Source organism: Mirounga leonina, unplaced genomic scaffold (assembly GCF_011800145.1).
Source record: "Mirounga leonina isolate KUSES-001 unplaced genomic scaffold, KU_Mleo_1.0 Mir_94, whole genome shotgun sequence".
Taxonomy (NCBI): domain Eukaryota; kingdom Metazoa; phylum Chordata; class Mammalia; order Carnivora; family Phocidae; genus Mirounga; species Mirounga leonina.
Window position 1 is genome coordinate 40,273,800 of NW_023270855.1, and position 15,012 is coordinate 40,288,811.

The following is a 15,012-nucleotide window of genomic DNA, read 5'->3' on the forward strand; positions in this document are numbered from 1 at the left end:
GCACTCATGGAGAGAGAGCCTGGAGCCGGCACACCGAACATTGCCCTTCCCTCCCCACAGTGCATCGAGGGGAACCTGAGGTGCAGAGAAGGGCTGGGCCAGCTCAGGAGCACCCAGCTGGGAGGGGCGTGGAGTCACCAACCCCCTAGCTCTGGGAACCCCTTGTGTGCTGACCTCTCTGAAGTTTTCCTGGCCAAATGTGGGAACTTTCCTCGGAGGGCTCAGGAGAGCCTGGGAATGATGGGAGAGAAGGGGTCCCCTCTGGCATGTGTCCCCAGCATGGGCATGTCCTTGGTATGTGCCTATCCTCCGTGTAGCTTCAGCGTGTGCAGGGCCTCCACGTCCAAGCAGTTTGTTTATGTATGCTTCCGACGTATGCTACCGAAGATTTAAGGGCACTTACAGAGATACATAAAATTCAAGAAGAGCCTATAAATTGGAAGTAGGAGAAAAATAAAAGAAAAACGAGGGGAAGGACAAAGATGGGGTTGGGAGGCACTGATGCGGGATGTGGATGAGCTAGCCCGGCACGGCTGTGCTCCCTCGTACCCTTGCTTGCACACTCACCGTGGGCAGGCTCCCACTCGGCTCCGCACCCACTGCCTTATCAGTGCCTGACGCTTGAGCACGGTGACCCTCCTAGGGACCTGATCCAGAAGCCACTGTCAGTCAGACATGTCCTTACCCCACCAGACCCAGTGCCCTCACTGTTAGGAGCCTCTCCAGGGCCATGTCCATCAGGAGGATTTAGGGCCACAACCTTCAGGTAGCCCCAACCTTCTGGGGCCAGAGAAGCTTCACTGCTTAGAACATTTCAGATGAAAAACAAACAAACATTTCAGATGGCTGCAGACCACCTTTTGAGGTACGGATGGAAACTCACAGAGCTTCACCCGGGTGACAGCCCATGACAGCCAATGGACCCATCCGGGTTTCAGTGGTTTCTCTGTGAGCCTAAGTGTGAGGCCCGGCAAGGTCCAGAGCAGCTTCCTGGGCACTGGGCCTGAATGTGGTGAGGTCGGTGTGTGTGTGAGCTGGTCTGCAAGGTCTGGCATGTGCACCTAGACCTACAATGTGTGCACAGGGCTGGGGTAGGACCCTGCGATGACCTGGCCCCCAAACGGGCCCTTGATACCATGGGAGGCCACGGCCCACCTCCCAGCCTTACTTCTGCCTCTGTCTTTCTCCCCCACACCTGACTCTCATGTTTTCACAAAAGCAACTGGCCGAGGGCCTCTCCTTGTGATCACTGCTGTCACTATTCAGTGACATCTTCAGCAGCAAGTCTCAGGAGCAAAAGGCAGCTTTCCAGCCTGCAAGGCCTGGAAAGTCTGGCCCCGCAGGACAGCGTGGGGCAGGGAAATCTCTCAGGGCCTTGGGAACAGCCTTGGAAGGAGGCCCCACGAGAAGCCAGCAGCACCTTGCATTTGACCTTTCATCACTGAGGAACACCCCCACAGGGCCTGGCTGAGGCAGCTCAAGGCTGTGTGGATGCTGAAGGCCAAGGCTCATGCCAAGCCAAGCGGCTGGTAAAGAGCAAGGCCAGGATGCGGGCCACAGCTTTTTAGCCGTTCTCAGCTGCAAGTGGAAGGGGCTCCGGGGACGGGAAGGGCTCCCCTTTGGACAGATTCTGACTCTTTGCCACTTCAGTTTCCTCACCTGTGAGATAAGAAGCTGCCTGGCTGCTGAGCACCTCCTGGTGCACTTGTCACAGGTCAGGGAGGGGGATGGATAAAGAAAAATCAGGTGAACCTGCACCCCCCTCCCCAGGAAGCCTGCCTGGGGACTCTCAGAACAAGGTCAGTTTCTGGTCATTCTGGGGTCCCTGAGAGACCTGTCCCAGACCCTGAAGAGGGTTGCCCCCCCTGCTGGAAGGGTAGAATGGAGGTGATGTTGGCAGAGGAAGCAGGCTTAGTCCTTTGCTCCGTGCCTCAGGCCCAGCCTCAAACCCATCTCATGAGGGTGATTATGGGCGTAAGTTTCTGCCACTCTAGACTGAGGGACAGTCACTTAGATGAGATCTCCATAACAGCCAGAGCCGTGAAATGATTAGGAATCCTCCCTGGGCCGCCGAGGGTCTGCTGGAGCCCCTACCCACCCTGACTCCCAGAGCCCTGCACCCTGGCCTGCCGGGACTCTCGCCCCCAAGAGGCAGGAGGTAGGGCCTCATAGGTCCCAAGACAGGCTCAGGGGGTGAAGGGACTGAAGAGGCCAGATGGCAGGCCGGTGACCAGGCCCTGTGTAGGAGAAAAGGGCCATGCGCCCAGCTCTGAGGGCAGGGTCCACATCTAAGGCCATGTTGGGCCAGGGCTCCTCAAGGTGGTGACCCAGGCTTGGGGGTGGGAGTGGGGGTGGGGGTTTCTGGGACCCTAGGGCCTGGAACTGATGACTGGAGCCTGAGAGAAGCCCAGTGTCATGGACTCCTCCACCCCCAGCCTCATCTCCAGCCCATTTATTTCTCCAGCTGCCAGAGCCTTGGTTTCTTCAGCTGTAAAATGGGGACGATAACCATGCCTGCCTTTGGGGATTGTTCTGACTCAGTGGGTGAAGCGCTGAGCCCTGTCTCACCACCTGGAGGGGAGGGCCTGTCATCGCTGCTGTCCCCAAGCTGAGAGGCTGAGGAGGCCTGGGGGAAGGAAGGCAGGGCCCATGGGGCGGGGGAGGCAGCCGGAGAGAGCTGAGGCAGAGTGGGTGGCAAGAGGGCCCAGACGCTGGCACAAACAACCTGTTTCCCATAAACACGGGCACCCACACCAGCCGCACGAGTTGGGAAGCGCGGGTGTGTTTACTCGCACTCCCCCGTGCCGGCTGGTGTGCTGGGCACAGCTTCCCTCCCAGCTGCCTCAACAGCCGGTGGCTCCCAGCTCAGGGCTGGGAGCCAGCAGGGGCCCCGGATCTGCCTGCAGTTCCATTCACCTCGGGCTCCAGGCCCCCACTCCTGACGCTACCCTGGACTAAATCCAGAGGACAGGGGCCCTAAGAGTCTCCTCTGGTGTCCACATGGCTGGGCCGTGAAACGCTCCCCTGCTCTTCAGGAGCACCTGAGTAGACACAGGCCTGGAGGCTGGAACTGTCAGCGACCCATGCCTTGTGTTTGGGCAACAGGTGTCCCTCTAGTAAGGTCCAGGCCCCCTCCATCCCCACAACCCAGCTGCTTTCTCAGTGAGCGCTTTCCACTGGGATGTGGACAGCGTCCAGACACCTGGGCACACCCAGAACTAATGGGTGCACGGTACAGGTGGGTGGGGTTGCAGGGGCCCTGGTGCCCCATGGGCCCTAGGATGCTGGGGCTCCAGGTTTCCGGCTCTCCACTCTGTGAGCGCTTTGTCTGGGCTGGGCAGTGGCAGCCGTGGGAGGTTCATGCATCATCTCCGTGAGGTCAGGGCAGATTCTTGGCTGGGAAGGAGTCTCCGTGGCACTGCATCACCCTTTGGAGATACACAGGTGCCCAGTGCCGACATGGGCAGTCAGGGACGTTGGAGTGTGCCCTCCCAGCCCCCATGGACTTGGCCATTTGGCATTGTCACCTCTGTGGCAGCGAGACAGCCCCCTACCCTCTCAGATTCCTTTCTCACCTCCCACCTATCCCCAGACTATTTGCTTGACCACCAAGGGAGCCAGAACCTAGGGGAGAAAGTCACAGACTACAAGCTTTGTATAAGCACACAAGCTGTGGGAATGCTGCTATCTAGCGAGGGCAGCTTAGAGTCCAGCAGCTGTGCAGGGTGTCCACGAGTGAATTCCTGCTCAGCACCCCTGACGTCTGGGCTTGCATGCTTCCTGTGACAAGGAGCTCCCTAGCTATCCAGGCAGTGTTCCCAGGGCTTGGGAGCCTGGAGTGTGGGAAAGTTCTTCCAGTTTCCCCTGAGCTGGAAAATGGCCCTGTCCTCACGGACGCCATCAGGAACCTCAGAGTTGTGCCCTCAGGAACCTTGGAGAAAGGATTTGTGCTTGGAGCTGGGTGGAGCAATGCCCCTCCAGGACTGCTCTCACCTGAAATACATAGGCCTTAACACGGAGGCCTGGTTCCAAGTCAAGTCTGGAATAATGGATGGATAATCAGGATTACCATGGTTTTAAAGTCAGCTTAGAAATTCACATCTGTTTCAGAGGCCGAAGACAGACCACACCCAGGAATGGGCCCCCCGAACACAGCCTGTCTTTGTGGCTCAGGCCTTGCCCTGGGGCGCATGCGCGGCCTCACAGAGGTGGGGTCTGCGTGGGGGCAAGTGCAGGGAGGGCCACGCAGACTGGCCCTAGCTCAGCTGGGAGGATTTGGTTTATTGTTTTGTGTTGGGTTTTGTGTCTTTTGAAAAACAAGAGACTGAGCCTTTTTATGACATGGATTTTACAGCGTAACGAGGCAGCGTAATTTCCCATTCTCAGCAGCAAGTGCACTTTTTACACTAATTGCATAATTAGACATAATGTACTAATTGCGGTAATGGATGACAGTCAACTAAACTTTAACTTTAAAAACAGGGAGGCGTTGCTGGGGGTGGCGGCGGGGGCTTTGTGCCCCTGTGAGTTTTTCGAAGGGGAGTGTGCCGGTGAGAGCCCCTAGCAGCTGCCTCTGGGGGGTCGAGGGGTCACTGAGCCACCAGGGCCCTCTCACCTTATGATCTAGGCCACACTGTCCCTCCCCTGAGCCCCCTGGGTATCTACCTCCCTTTCTGCTCAGAATCTGTCCGCCAGCCTCCCTTCTGCCCTGCACAAGCCCCTGTGCTCCTGCTGCTGAGGAGCCCACTGACTTTCCCTCCTCCCAGCCTCTGCACCTGCCACTCCTCCTGCCCACTCCCTTATCCCCCGGCCGCCCCCAAGTCCGGCAGACTCCCACCCAGCCTTTCAGGCTCTCCCCTTTCTTTTCCTGGACGGCCCCCTCCCAAGCAGACCAGCCCCATCCCCCCTGTCTCCTGCCTACCTCTCCCTGCTGCCACACCTCTGCCCTTAGCAGTCTGAAGGGACATCTGTCCCCTCTGGATGGTGAGTCCCAGGAGGACAAGGACAAGATCTGGTCCATTTCTGCTGCGCCAGGCTTAAGAGGGCCCCGAAGCCTGTGGCATGAACTTGGCATGCCCTCATGGAAATGTAAGGATGTGGGGGCGGGGGTGGGGAGGAAGCGGAGCAATTGATGGGCCACTGACCCAGGAGGGCCACATCCTGACCTGCTCCTGGAGGCCAGGCCAGGAGCCCTCCTCCCTGCCCCGACACTGCCTTCACGTTCTCCATTGTAGCCCACACAGGGCCGCATTGTCCTGGCCTGGGTGGTGTCTGTGACTTCCTCTAAACGGGGGTTCGTTCCAGGAAATCCCTATTCAGTATGAATGTTAATCATGTGGCAGCCAGCCTCATAATGTACAAACCCTGCTTGTGACATGACACCATAGACAGCTAACTATGGAGCCCACCCACCACAGGATGGTGGCAGGGTGGCATGGCCACATGAGAACTGCCATGACAGCTGGGGAACGTCAGCAGCTGGGGAACATGCGAGCGAGTGGCACGTAATCCCTGCCCGTATACTGGCCATGTGCTCTGAGGGTCCCTTGCCCTTAACTCTACGTAAGTCCCGCACTGGGTAGGCGAGGGAGGGGCTACACCCCAGCCTCGGGGAGCTGTCGGTCACACACATAGACCAGGGCCTGGCGTGTCTCCACAGCTGGGTTAGGCTTTTTCAGCACGCACTGTGGGACAGTCCCCCTCGTGCCATCAGGAGCTGGGCTGTGGAGCTCAGCAAAAGCCCAGGAGCCGCAGCCTGTCCTGGATCTGTCCTGGGTGCTCTCAGTGGGAGGGGACCACAGGGCACCCGGCTACTCCCTCCATCCTGTGGTCTTCAAGGGCGATTAGCAGCTATGTCAGTACCCTTGATTTTCCCCACAAAGGCAGGGGAAGGAATAAGGGCAGAAGCCCCGAGCCCAGCTTTGCCCTGACTGCCTGGGGTCCCTGATCTAATCACTACCAGTCTCCCCCACCTCCTGTCCCAGCTCAGGGTCCCTAAGCCACCGTGAGCCCCCTGTCGTCCTACCCAAGGCACAGGTGTATTCCATTCCAGCAGCTGACCTCTGTCTCCAGTCCCCACCCCTGTGGCCTTTCCAGTGCTTGCCCTGTGGGCCAGCCTAGGGGGGCCCAGCCCACCGTCTCTGGCCCACTTGCTGCTCTCCCTCCAGGGGCCTGTTGGGCATGAAGTTAGGACCCCCACCAGCAGCTCCTTTCAAGACCAGGGACCGGACACTAAGACATGACTGGCATAGAGGGGGCTTATTGGAGAACAGCAAATCCCCTGGGGTCGTATTGTGGGGCTCCGCTTGCACAATCCCGCCTGTGCCCTGCCCAGTAACCTGGGTGGTGGGAGGGGCCAGGGTGCTGGGGCACCCAGCTAGCGGAGCACCCAGCTCGGTCTGAGCCTGTGAGGACACCACCAGCAGCAGGGCCCAGCCTGTGTCAAATCTTCCTCGTTCCATTTTCTTTCTGATTTAATTTTCCAGAGATTAGGGCCCGTTCACCTTCGCTGCGGGAGAGGAGCCTCACACGAGTCTGTTTTACTCCTAGGGCTGGGTGGTTGGTTAGCTGATCAGGCTGATTCTGCCAGTCCGCCCCTCCTCCCCTCCAGAATGGCTCTCCTGTCTCCCATGGGCCTCAGGCCTTCCGCGTGACCCTGGCCCGCCCCCAAGACCCCCAGCTGATCCCTTGTGCTCCCTTCACCTTCAAGTATGGGAATAAGTATGGGGAACCCGACTGCACAGAGTGGGACCTGAAGCAAGGGCTTTGGGTCAGACAGATCCGGTTTGAATCTGAGCTCTGCTGTGTAACTTCAGCTCTCCGGCCTTCAGTGGCCTGTCCAGTAAATGGGCATGAAGAGTCCCTCTTCGGGTTGTCCAGGATCAGTGAGGTCAAGTGTGAAAACATCTGCCCCAGGGTGGCCAGAGCCAGCTCTCGGGGAACACAGTTGTTCCTGGGGCCTCCATTCTCCCTCTTCCTGACTTTGCCCTCCTCTGCTTCCCCTCCTCGCCTTCCTTTTCCTCTCCTTTTCCCACACCTTCCTCCTCTCCCTGGGCAGGTTGGGTGCTGGCTCAGAGCTAGGCCCCACTGCCGCCGGCTTTCTGGGACTTGGCAACATGCCTCTCCAGTCTGACGGGGTGCTGTCCAGGTCACTGGTCCTGGGGCCTGTTGTCTCCTGTGGTGGCTGTCTTTGTTCCCAGGTACCTCAGAACTCGACCCCACTCCTAGTCAGGACTCTTGGGAGCTGTGGGGATGAGGCTGGCTCCATCCACCCCCGTGTATATCCCTGTGTTTCCTGTCCAAGGTCGCCGTTCTTCCACGTGTCCTCTAGGTTCACCTCCTCTTTATGTGGAGCCACCCAGGGACGCAAGGGGGCTGGGCAGAGGTTCTGGGGCCTCCACAAGCCCTGGAAATCCTTAGGCCGAAAGGCTGGCTGGAAATGTTGCTTAACTAAAGAATCACTAGAGCTGAGAGAGGGTTAGGGTTGGGGTTGGGGCCAGCACCTGGTGGTGGTGGGGGGAACAGGGAGGGAGGTGAGGAGATGAGGGGAGAGATGGAGGGACAGTTCTCCATAACTGATGGGGGAGGTGCCCTCATGGGGAGGAGACCATAGGTATCTGGTACAAGAGAGGGGAGCCAGGGACTCCTGGGAACGATGGGCTGCAAGTTGCCTCCTGAATTACTGTCCCTTGGGGTCTCAGCCACCCCCGTTCTCCCTGTTCCCCCACCCCACCCCTCCCCTACATGCTCCCCTGGCTCCAGCCAGCTTGTCTGCTAGTCTGCTGGCCTGTCCCCCTACTATTCACCATCTCTGTGGAATGGAGCCCCTGCCTCCCCCTCCCCCATCACGGCTGGTGTCCAACTGCCACAACCTGTAGACCAGCTCCCTGTGCAGTGGTGGGGGCCTCAGAGGCTGCGCTCCTGTGGGAGCTATTGGGTTTTTCCAGTGAGCTTGCTGGGCCAAGGACAGCAGCGGGCGTGCAGTCCTGCTGCGGTGGCTGAGTGTACCCAGTGCCCATGCCCCTGGACCCGGTGTACCCCCAGCCTGTCCGTCGCATCCGAGCTGGCCCCAGGGACCAGAGCTAGAGGCTGGGGCTTTAGGAGAGCCAGCCCTGGGCATGCTGTCTGCCCTGGGCTCTCCCAGGCTTCCTGCTGGGCCTGTAGGTAGAAAGCACCTCCTCAGACAACATCAATGGAGAGATGACCTATCTCCCAGGGCGGGACCATCTGCTGAATTCTACCCCTCAGATCTCCCTGGGACACAGGGCCCGGCTCATGGCCCACCCCGGGGGGACAGGGGCAGTTGGAACAGGTCCAAGGGAATGTTGAGAGGGATGAGGCACTTGGGATAGAAGGAACGAGGGCTATTTTGTCTCAGGGGCTCTTTTGGGATTGGGGGACAGGCTTGGCTGGTAGCTCCTGCAGTCCTGGGATTTAGCCCTCATCTCCCCAGAAACACCTTCTAGCCCATTTTACAATCTTTGCTCTAGGAAGGATTTAGAAAGTCAGGGAAGGGTGGAAGGGAAGCAGGACAGCAAGAGCAAAAGTGCGGTAGTGGGCATCAGGATGGGCTGGGGACCCAGAAGCCTGCAGGGGCATGCCAGGTCAATGGACTGGAGAGATCTCAAATGCTGGCACCAGGGCCGAGCAGAGGGGTATCTTAGAGGTCCTTAGGACAGGAAGAAAGTGTGGCAGATAGAGCCCCAGACTCCAAGGGGTAGCACAGCTGCAAGCAGGAATACAAGAGTCAGACCGAGGTCTAGCTGGTCCCAGAGCTCTGCTCTTGAACATGGAATTGGGCCTGTGCATTTGCCAAGGGTCCATTACACAAGGGCCCCATACTTCGGGCAAGTGGGAAGAGAGCTGGCCTTGGCCATACTGTTTTCAGTGGCATCCCTGTGTCTGGTTCCCCCTGTTGTAGCCTCCAGGGCTCAGGCTGAGGTGTTGGAGACAAGGACAGTGTGGCTGGAGAGGGGCTGCCCTGGGAGGCCTGGGAGGAGGGTGGTGCTGGAGGTGGGCCAACCCCAGACGACCAAAGCTGTCTGCCCAGGAGTGGGAGCCAATGGCTTCGGATCCTTAGTGTGCAGATCCAGCAGGGAGAGTGGAGGCGGGGAGGGACTGTGATTCCTTCTACAGAATTCTGGTGATCCTCAACAATAGCAGTGGCAAGAATAGCGTGGGCTCTTTGCAGTTCTCCCTCAGCCTGCAAAGTGGGGACTGCTGTTCTCTCGTTTAATCCACCAGAGACTGAGGTTCAGAGATGAGGTGACTCTTGGCAGGGTGCCTGCTTTCAAGCCCTTACGCCACCTTTCAGAGCCCTGGGGTATGACCCTGCCACCTGGAAACCCACTCCCTCTGTGGCCCCTGAGCCCTGGCCCAGTCACCATGCCAGTTTGCAAGGGGCACCCTGGACCCAGTGGGGAGGAACTCCCGGGCTCCCGGAGGAGAGTTGTCAGGAGGCTGCTGTGATCAGGGGCTGCCACTGCTATGGACAGCCCTGTTTGGGACACCTGGGAATGACCTTGACAGGGGAGTCAGGTGTGGGAACTTCATCCCCTGCCCTGAGAAGCCAGGCAGCTGCGCCCCCTGCTGGTGCAAGTGGGCCAAGGGTGCATTCGGCCGAGGCTTCAGCCAGTGTAGCTGAGATGGGGCCTCAACCCGTGCAGGCCAGCGGCCCATGCTTGGGAAAGGGTGTATTTTTGAAGTCCTGAAACCTGGGGGGCGCAGTCGGTTAAGCGATCGACTCTTCGTTTTAGCTTGGGTTGTGATCTGAGGGTCGTGAGATCAACTCCATGTAGGGCTCCGCACTCAGCGCACAAAATCATCTTGAGATTCTCTCTCCCTCTGCCCCTCCCGCTCATGCTCTCTAAATAAATAAATAAATAACCAAACAAACAAATAAATCTTTAAAGTCCTGAAACCTGGGAAGGAGAGGTCTGGGAGGATGGAGGACCTGGCTTTGCCACTCAGAGTCACATAGCCTTGACCTGTCCTTTCTTGTTTCTGAGCTTCAGTTTGCCCCGACAGAGGGCACTGGGCTCCAGGCTCCCCACATTTCCCAGTGACCCCTCCCCCCCCAGGCTCAGGCCCCTGCTTGACCTCGCCTCCATCACCACCTCCCATCTGGGGGCCTCTACCTTGAGGCATGACCCAGGGAGCCCAGGGAGCAGCCTGGCCCTGGTGCCCACTTGGGGCCCCCATCCTCCCTGCCCTGCGTCCGGGTCTCGCGCCTCACCCTCTCATCGCCACTGCTCTGTGGGAAGGAGCGAATTCACCACAAATTATTTTGTTCTGAGAGAAGGACAAAAAGAAAAGCTGGGAGGGATGGGGGGCGGCAGGAGGAGGAGACTGCCTGAGCCGGCTTTGTGTGGTACTTTAACCCTTGGACTGCTGGGCGCAGGCTGGGCGGCAGGGCCAGGGCTCGGGCATTCCTGGTCCCCCACGTCCTCCCCCCTCTGCTACTGGAGGCCTTATCTCCCCCACGTCTCGCTGTCACTCTCCCGACCTTATCTCGCCTGCCTGTCTGTCTTTCATCAGCTGCCTCTCCCACCTCCTTATCTCGTCCTCATCACCTCTTCTCTCTGTCTGCATCCCTCCGTTTCTGCACAGCCCGATGGCACGGCCCCATGGTAGCAGTTCAGTGGTGGCATGTGACCTCGGTGAAGGAGTCAGCTTGGGGAACAGACCTCCTGGGGTCATCTGGACGGACATAGGCAGGATTGTACGATGCACATACTCATGCATATACACACACCCAAGACCCTAGCCTGGAACAAAGAGGCCCACTGAACTCGCTTCTGTGACTCACATAGAAGCCCTAGACTTCATCTAGAGGCCCTAATCCCACCCCACCCCCAACACGCAGGCACATGCACGCAGATGGGTGTGTGTTGAGCCATAACACACGCACTCACACATGCAGATGCAGACTGTCAGCTTTACACCCCCACGTGCACGTGTGCACAGACCCGGTCCCCAAGGAGGAGAGAGGGGCCGATTTGCCCTCCCCACATGCCTTTTTCCCTGGTCACTGCCCCCATCTTCTGTGCCCTGAATGACAGAGGAGCCCCTAGGGGTGCCCGGGGTTCCCACTACAGCTTCTGTAAGTGCCCTGGGGCAGCACCAGCCCAAAGGGGTATGGATGCCTGAGTCCGTGAGGAGCAGTGGCTAGGTGTTTCTGATGCACGTGTGGGTGTGTCGCTGTGTGTCGTGAGCGTGACTGTGTCTTCGTGTCATCAGGCTTGTGGTATGCAGTGTGTGCTTATCGGTTCCATCTGCCCCCACACGCACACCCTGCCTCCTCTCCAGCCCCCCCTTCCACGTCTGCTGCTCTCAGCCACTGCGAACTCGTCAGGGGGGTGTTGCTCACGGCTCCTGGAGGAGGAATCACCCCCGAGTCCAGAGACGGCGGTGGCAAGCCCGTCCCACCAACCACAGCCAGGGCAAGCTATGGAATCTGTGACAGGAGCCTTCCTTCAAGTTCAGGAGGGCACTGGGCCCAGCCTGCAGACATCCATGCTCTCGTAGTTGGCCAGAGCCAGAGTTGGGGCGGGGCCACGGGCTGGACCGTTCTGGGCAGAGAGGATATGCAAGGGGGGGGCTGTGGCATGGGAATGTGGGACCACCTCAGCCTCACCGCTGGCTTCTGCTTCCTTCTAGATCTACAAGGACAACCGGAATCTGTTTGAGGTGCAGGAGAACGAGCCTCAGAAGTTGGTGGAAAAGGTGGCAGGAGACATTGAGAGCCTGCTGGACAGGAAGGTGCAGGCCCTGAAGGTAGGTGCAGTTGTGCGGGTTGAGGGCAGGCCAGGCGGAGGGGCCCTGCACCGCCCGGGCAGCGTCCCGGCCCGGCGTGAACGCACGTGAATGCAGGCCAGGCCATCGCTGGCAGAGCAGTGCCCACCTGGATGTGGGCAGCTAGGACAGGAGCAGATGGTTTTATCAGGGGGAGGCTCCATCTGGGGTCTTGGGGGCCTTACGTGGGCATGAAGGTGGGGCACGGGCAGTCTTGGAGTCCTCTGATTCCTCTTTACAGAGGGTGGACTGCAGCTCTGGTGGGAGGGGGTGTGGAGTGGCCCTGAATGCCCCACGGAGCATGCTGGAGCCCTGTGATGCTAGGGGTCGAAGCCCCTGCTCTGCCCATGACCTTGAATGTCTCTCTGCCTCCCTCTGAGTCTAGTCTCCCCCTCTAATCTTGGAAAGGTTTTGCCTATCAGCTCCAGGGTGCTGCCATTCTGTGGGTTGGCAGACCCTGCTAGGCTGCCCTGACCAGTTGTACGAAGCCAGCAGACCCCACCCCAGGGAGTGCAGGTGCGGGGCGTGGGGGTGGGGCTTCTGGAGCTGCAAGGTGCCCTGGGGGGTTGTGCAGTAAATGAGGGACAGTGCCCAAGCTGCCCCTGGTTCAGAGGCACGGCTGCCTCGGCCCCAGCCCCAGCCTGTGCCAAAAAGAGGAGTCCGGTCGAAAGGAAAGAAGTAGTGATACGCATGACATGGATGAACTTGAAAACATTCTACTAAGTGAAAGAAGCTAGCCACAAAAGACAACCTATTGTGTGATGCCATTTCTGTGAAATGTCCAGAATAGGCAAATCCATAGAAATGGGAAGTACATTAGTGGTTGCCTAGGGCTGAAAGGGAGGGGGGAAGGGAGGGGGATAAGGAGTGTCAGCTAATGGGTACAGGGTTCCTTTTGGGGTGATGAAAATATTCTAAAATTAGATTGTGGTGATGGTTGCACAACTCGAATGTGCTAAAAAAACCCACAACACTGAATTATATACTTTATGTGGGTAAATTCTATAGTATGTGAATTGTGTCTCAGTGAAACTAGTTACAAAAAAGGATGAGCAAGTCCACACAAGCCGTACCCGGGCTCAGGCCAGGGGCCTGGCTGGGTCAGATCAGGGCAGTCACCTAGCCTAAACACCCACCACTTCTAGGCCCCAGGAGAGAACTAGGACCCCCTTCCCCAGGAGCTGGGCCCTGCTGTCCCCCTGGGGTCCCCTTCTCATCCTGTGTGACCTGGAATCATAGACTAGGGAGAGACTGGCCTCCTGGGACCAGAGGCCCAGAGGCGTGGACCCTGAGGGCTTCCCACCCAGTGTGGATCCAGACGACCCAGAGCTGGGCTCAGTCCAGCCCAGCCTGACTTTCAGGATCTCCTGGTCACAGGTGGGCAGACAATTAGAGAAAGGACCTGCCATGGGAAGGAGGCAAAGCCCAGCCTTTAGCTGGGACAGCAGTCCCTGGGGGGTCCAAGAGTGTCTCCCGTGATGGTGAGAAACACTCTGCTGCCCCATCCACCCAGCACATCATGTCCCCTCCTTGCTTTTCCTAGGACTGGGCCTGACCTGGGTGCTCTCCCCCCCTTCCTTTCTCTCTTCGTCTCTATCTGTCCCATTCATTCCAGATCCTCATTTGCCCACTACTTCCTTGCTTTGCTCCACTTTACAAAGTGCAGGCCTCCAGCCCTGAACGTGAGTTGAAACCTTCTGATAAATTTGGGAAGAGGCATCCTTTGGGCCTTCAGGTCTGCTGCCCACCCCAGCTTTAGGACCAGTCATCTCAATGAGGGGTGCTGAGTGGTGGCAATGACAGATGCCTGACCTGCCCTCCACACGTGGAGCCCCCTGCCCATCCTCTCTGGGCACTACAGTGCTGGGGTCCCTCCCCAAGCTCCTCTACCCCCACTCCTAGACAACTAATCCACCTTGACAGCTTGGCAGGGAGGGGAGAGCCCAAGGCCTGGGTTCTGATCCCAACCCTCTACCTGCACCCCCCATGCTATACCCCGCCCCATGAGGCAGGGCAGATGGCTTTCTCCTTCCCCCCGCATCTGCAGCCTAGCCCATGGCCTGGTCCACCGTTGGCGCCAAATACAAATTACTCTCAACAGAAGAATGATGGAAAGAGCACTCGCTGATTGGGCACTCATCACGTGCGTGTCTGTCACAGGCCACTCCCACAGCAGCCGTGTGAGGGAGGCCCACTCCACAGAGGGTAGGGACACTGAGACTCGGACGTGCCTCAGGCCAGGATGTGAACCCAGGTCACTCTGATGCGAGGCCAGGCCCTTGACTCCCCACGTGATTCCCGAGGTAGGCACAGAGCCCACAGCCCTTGCCTTCCCAGCGCCCTGCTGGCCCACAAGCTTCCCCCTGCTGCAGCGCCTCTGGCTCTCAGCCCACAGGATGCTTCTGTCCATATCCCCAGAGGAAGCAGAGGACAACCATCCTTCCCCCTGCCTTGGTCCTAATTGTTCAGGATGAGCTTTGGTCTTAATTATGTTTTAAATTTGCTTTTAATCAAGTTCTGGCCCTTCTCTCCTTTCCCACATTTGTTTGCAGCCTGAGTGCCTATGGAGGGCGGGATGTGGGGGGCTGGACCCCTCACCCCCCACTCCATTGTTCCTCTCTCCCTGGACCCCATCCAGTAATCCAATTTAAATCCTCTTGCTCTGGTCTGGAATTTTAATTTGGGGCTTGCAAAGAGGGATCTGAGCAACGCAGGACGGAAGTTCATGGTCTCATTTAATCAGGGACAATCAGATGTTTGTTTCGAGTTTCTCCGAGCTGCACAAGGTGATTTATGGGGCCAAGAGTCAGGCAGCAGTAGGCCAGGTCAGGGGCCTTGCAGCACAAGCAGCCAGCATTCCCAAGTCCAGGAAACCTGCTGGGCCTCAGCTTTGGACACACAGAGGGGAGCTGTCTTGTGACTTATACTGCCCAGGGAGAGGGGTTCTCTGAGCCAGGGCCCACTTTCTAAGGGTCCTGAGTCCCAGGAGTGGGGGAGGGGAGGTGCCTGAGTTCTTACAGCACAGTGGAGGCAGAGAGGGACCCAAATCAGGACTCTGCTGTGCTCCCTGCTGGGCCCTTGACCCACAGCCCCTCCCTCGGAAAGGTCCTTTCTTCCTGGTTGTCCTTCTTCCTCCACGAGTCATCCAGCTGTCAAATGGCCTGCTGCATGCCCGGCGGTGCTGGAGGGACAGGGAGAGAACAGGCCCTGTGCCTGCCC

At 58.5% G+C, this 15,012-nt stretch overlaps 1 protein-coding gene across 2 annotated transcripts in view; it reads left to right on the forward strand.

Annotated features, from left to right (window-relative positions):
• Window positions 1–15,012, forward strand: part of CACNA2D2 (calcium voltage-gated channel auxiliary subunit alpha2delta 2) — a 140,555-nt gene that overhangs the window by 62,021 nt on the left and 63,522 nt on the right. For both annotated transcript variants that reach the window (XM_034996624.1, XM_034996625.1), the window contains exon 3: window positions 11,659–11,775. In XM_034996624.1, coding sequence (XP_034852515.1) covers window positions 11,659–11,775 — 117 coding nt within the window. The remainder of the gene's footprint in view (window positions 1–11,658; window positions 11,776–15,012) is intronic.